Below are 5,000 nucleotides of genomic sequence, written 5' to 3'. Positions count from 1 at the left end.
TGCGTGCGTGTGTGTGTGTGTGTGTGTGTGTGTGTGTGTGTGTGTGTGTGTGTGTGTGTGTGTGTGTGTGTGTGTGTGTGTGTGTGTGTGTGTGCGTTTTGGTTATGTATGCATTTTCCTTTCCCGGCCACATCCTGCAAATCAGCATTTTTAAATTCGGCACTGTCTGTCTGTCTGTCTGTCTGTATATATGTATCTATCTATCCATTAAATATATGTCTATCTTTTTATCTTCTGAATCTGTCTACAAGTCCTTTCAGTAATCTATTTTCCTATCTACCTGCTCGTCCTTTCTGTCTGTCTTTCTATCTATTTAAATATTGTACTTTTGTCTGTCAGGCTATCTGTGTTGCTGTCTTCGTTAATCTGTTGCTGTCTGTCTCCTCATCTGTCTATTTATTTATCTATCTGTCTGTCTGTCTGTCTGTTTATCTATCTGTCTATTTACACTCCCTGACGCTGCATCCTGTGAGGAGTGGCTCTGGAAGCAGAAAGATCCATAGATAAAGAAAGAGACGTGTGTGTGTGTGTGTGTGTGTGTGTGTGTGTGTGTGTGTTTGTGTGTGTGTGTGTGTATTAAGCAGCTCAGTATTAGCGTCATGTGAGCAGTACGAAATGTGTTCATCCGTCACACAAGGAATTAAGTTCTCTCTCTCTCTCTCTCTCTCTCTCTCTCCACGGTAAATATCTCAGGCAGGTTTGTAAAACTTGCTGGTAATGGTAGCAACTGTGCTGGTAGTAGTAGTAGAAGTAACAGTAGTAGTAGTAGTAGTAGTAGTTGTAGTTGTTGTTGTTGTTGTTGTTGTTGTTGTTGTTGTTGCAGCAGCAGCAGCAGTAGTAGTAGTAGTAGTAGTAGTAGAAGTGTTGTTGTTGCAAGTGGCCAAGTGAGCTGCAAGTTGAAACTACCCTTTTCCTTCAGTCTATCATCCTTCTTTCGGGGGATAGGGAAGGAGATGAGAAACGTTTATATAACCAGCCAGATCTACCACCCGGTTAAATCAGTGCCACCTCTTGAAGGCGCCCCTTATTGGCGTGGATACAATGGGTTAAAAGAGCTATCATACCAATAGCTTTTCTCATTGAGCGTCATGTATACAAACAGAGCAGTAGTAAAAATCACGTGAATGGAAACCTCGTTTGAATGAACATAAACACTGGCTGAATCAAGTTAAACCTCGAGAATGAAGGAATTTAAATGGAATACATCGTAGTGACTACGTTCATTGATTCAAAAGTGAATGGAAGTTACTGCAACCATTTGAGTACGAAATTATGAATGAGTTGAAATCAGTTTATATTACCCTCTCCATTACTCAAACTCGCTTCTAACTCACCTCAGAAGCATACTTACATAATCTGGAAGTATCTAAACCCAGTAACTGAGCGAGAATGTGACGAAATAATTACCTCTCCAGATTATGTTTGCAAACGCCCGCCATTGAGCCATCGAGTGACGAGTTGTGTTGTCAAACACGCATATCAGTGTTCAATGTTTTTCGATGCATGCAAACGTCAGTCTTTTTGTGTATGTGAAAAGTAAAGGATATATTTATGAGACTGGGAATAGAATTACGAAAAAGCAAGTACGAAATATGCTTTTAATACAATCGAATAGCACCAGTATCAATTCGAACAAATAATATTTTCTAGAAGTGTCTGGCAGACGTAGAAACTCAGCCTCAAATACCTCCAGCCGAGTTAATTTTCAAATTCATTTCCAAAAACGAATAGGTGTACCTTGAACGTTAGCTGTTTATAAGTATTATACCTACAACTAGATTGGAACATAAGCTTTAGTAATGGCAGAAAAACATAGCACAGTTTCGTCTAAAAGGATCTGACATATTTTGATGACGTGCTGGAGCAAAACACGTTGCCACAGACTTCAGTATACTTTAATTCATCCCACGCAAGACTGCATCTTTCCAATTCATTTTTTTTTCTTTTAAACTCCTGGCGGCTTTATTCAGTCTTGTGGAGACCCCTTGTGGAGGAGGGATAATGAAGAAACTATCTAACACCTCCAGTTTGAAAAATCTCTCCTAAACTGAATAAAATCGCCTGGAGAGAGCAAGAATAGAAAAAAAGTCGCCGGATTGAGGGAATTTATTACTTCTACAGATTTCTCTCGGATGAATAAATCCGTCTGGCACCAGCTGGAACATAATGCTAGAGTTGTCCCGAGGTAAGAGAGCTAAAGCCGACAGAATCAACACTGCGGCTCCTATGACTCACTCTGAACCTGAGCAAAGCCTTCCGAGTCAAACAAAAATTGAGAGAAAAAAAAAAAAAAAAAGACTTGTATTATTCGTCTATTGCCTGCACGAAGTTCATTAAGGGAGAAAGAAAATTTTTGCTGTTCCAGTTTTTCTTTACAGTATGATCCACAACAGTTGAGTTTATATGCACGTCCCCAAATATACCGCTGGATGAACAGGGACAAGGGGAAAATAAAAGAATCCACTAGCCTGACCAGCTCGCGAGTCGAACCCTGCTTATTCCAAAATTAATGGAAACTATGCAAATGGTAACGGTGGCGGTGGTATAGTGCATTCATGATAGGTTCCTTTCGACAGTCTCTCTGAGGATGGGCTCTGTGTAATCCGAAACATTATAGAAAAAAAAAAAAAAGAACCTATGCTCTTTCCTCTTCCTCCCATCCCACCCTTTCTTATCCGTAGTGCATTCATTTTAACCTGGCCAAGATTTTCGTCCTTTGCGGCTAATTTCATGTAGTTCAGTGGCAGAAAAGGGCAATAGTACGGTTATACATCCTTTCTATGGCACTTCCTCTTAACAAACATCAATTTCAAGCATTAATCTATTGTTACAGCTGAGCACATGTGAACGAAAGGGCAATTTTTTTTACCATGTAAGAGAGAGAGAGAGAGAGAGAGAGAGAGAGAGAATGAAAACAGTGATAATGATACTGAACATTAGCTTGCAGTTTCAATTGTTCTGCGCTGTAATGCATTGTTATAGCGGTGGTAATGACGATATCGATTATACTAATGGAACTGCTGATGGTGTGTGTGTGTGTGTGTGTGTGGAATGTAGTATGTAGTGATCGCTTAAGTAAGCAGCGGTATGATGACAGTACACTTAAATGCCCCGGATACCTCTTGAAAAATTGACCCCTATGAGGAACCCCTAATATTTCGTCTACTTAATGATTTGTTTGTTGCAGCAGCAGCAGCAGCAGCAGTAGTAGTAGTAGTAGTAGTAGTAATAGTAGAAGTAGTAGTAGTAGTAAAAGTACTAGTAGTAGTAGCAGCAGCAGCAGCAGTAGTAGTAGTAGCAGTAGTAGTAGTAGTAGTAGTAGTAGTAATAATAATAATATTAATAATAATAATAATAATAATAATAATAATAATAACAATGATATAATACATAATCGTTTGACAATGTAATGAATGAAATAATGCATAAAACCATTCGGTGATAGCAGGAGCACAATAATCTAACTGATAGCGTCCCCGTAAACGTTTATCTATCTATCTATATAAATCTATCTATCTATCTATCTATCTATCTATATATATATATATAGGCTCCCATGACCCTATGGTACAGTGGAAAAGTGTGCGTTTTCGTACACTGAAGATCGAGGGTTCGCGCTCCGCTAGGGGAATAATCTTTGAGAGCGCTCTTCTGGCCACGTACTGCATTGGCGGACACAAGGGGTGCTGTGGTTGAACCAGTGTCGCATACTATAAAGTATGCTTCCACCCAGTAGGCTTGCGCGGGCCTATTACACTTGGTTCACAGACTACACACACATCCAAAGCCACTCCATCACTACAATTACACTTAGCCTACAAGCACTTCTCACCCTACATTCAATCTCTACCAGACAGCCTAAGCCACTTGGTAAAGATACATTGGCTGTATCGTCCCCACTTCGGTCGGGATAGGCCGGTCCTGCAGTGGACACTCAAACGGCTGATGAGATGATATATATATATATATATATATATATATATATATATATATATATATATATATATATATATATATATATATATATATATATATATATATATCTGTGTGTTACTAAACTGAATGCAGTATTTGGAGCAGGAAGAGCGCGAGCTCTATAAGCTGCTGGGGGCAGCCCCTGCTCACTTGAAGCATCGACCTATCTATCTATCTATCTACAACCACACGCCGTAATTCTGTAAGGGGCGTTCACAAACAAATCCCCTCCACGTCACTCAGTCCTCTGAAATTTGGCTGCCCTCCCTCCAACTCATATACCCATCTCTCTTATCTTTCTCTACATCCTAGGTCTCTCCCTCCCCCTTCCCCACTCCACCTCACTCACATAATACTATCCTAGTCAGTCTCTCATTCTTAGTCCTCTCCATATTCCCACATCTAAAGTAAAAACAAGTCCCTGAAGGTAGTAAGAATTAAAAAAAAAAATCGTGAGAATAAGGTAGTGAAGTTGTAGCAAAGATATCCAACTGAACTAACCTGATATCATCGGCGTAGACGTGCATGCCAACAGTAAGTAATTGTATATTCTTGCCACGACGTTTCACCCACGACACCTGGAAGGGAGTGGTCAGGAGGTGAGTAAGGAAAAGTGAATTAGATAGTCCTCAGGAAGAGGATACCTCCGCCAAAGCCAGTAAAAATTATGATCTGCTGCAGTAATTCCTCTTTCCTCCCAGACGAATAGTTCTACGAGGTCACATAGCCAAATAATACTACGGTCTCAAGCTGCCCTGTTACACTACATCTGTGAGCAGATACCTCCGCCTCTGTCAACAAGATTTTGAGATTTATTCCTGCTTCCGGATTCGGATCCACCTCAGAATCTAATAAACTCCTCCTTGACTCACTTCCCACCTGTCAACCAGATTTCTCAATATCCGGCACCAACTTGTATTAAAATGCAAGCAATCAGGCAAAAAAAAGAAGCAGACAAGGGTAAACACATAAGCATGGGAAGATCCTGTATTATCCTTTTCCTGTCTTTCCTGGGAAAACCACAA

General features: G+C 40.2%; 1 protein-coding gene across 1 annotated transcript in view; it reads right to left on the bottom strand.

Annotated features, from left to right (window-relative positions):
• LOC145401071 (hemicentin-2-like) overlaps window positions 1-5,000 on the bottom strand; it is a 31,927-nt gene that overhangs the window by 16,781 nt on the left and 10,146 nt on the right. Inside the window, exon 5 of the mRNA XM_080273443.1 lies at window positions 4,477-4,553. Coding sequence (XP_080129569.1) covers window positions 4,477-4,553 — 77 coding nt within the window. The remainder of the gene's footprint in view (window positions 1-4,476; window positions 4,554-5,000) is intronic.

This window comes from Coenobita brevimanus, chromosome 54 (genome assembly GCF_032717465.1).
Source record: "Coenobita brevimanus isolate Jiangsu-jjx chromosome 54, ASM3271746v2, whole genome shotgun sequence".
Classification (NCBI taxonomy): domain Eukaryota; kingdom Metazoa; phylum Arthropoda; class Malacostraca; order Decapoda; family Coenobitidae; genus Coenobita; species Coenobita brevimanus.
The sequence above is the reverse complement of the archived record's forward strand: the minus strand, read 5'-3'. Positions and strand labels throughout refer to the sequence as shown.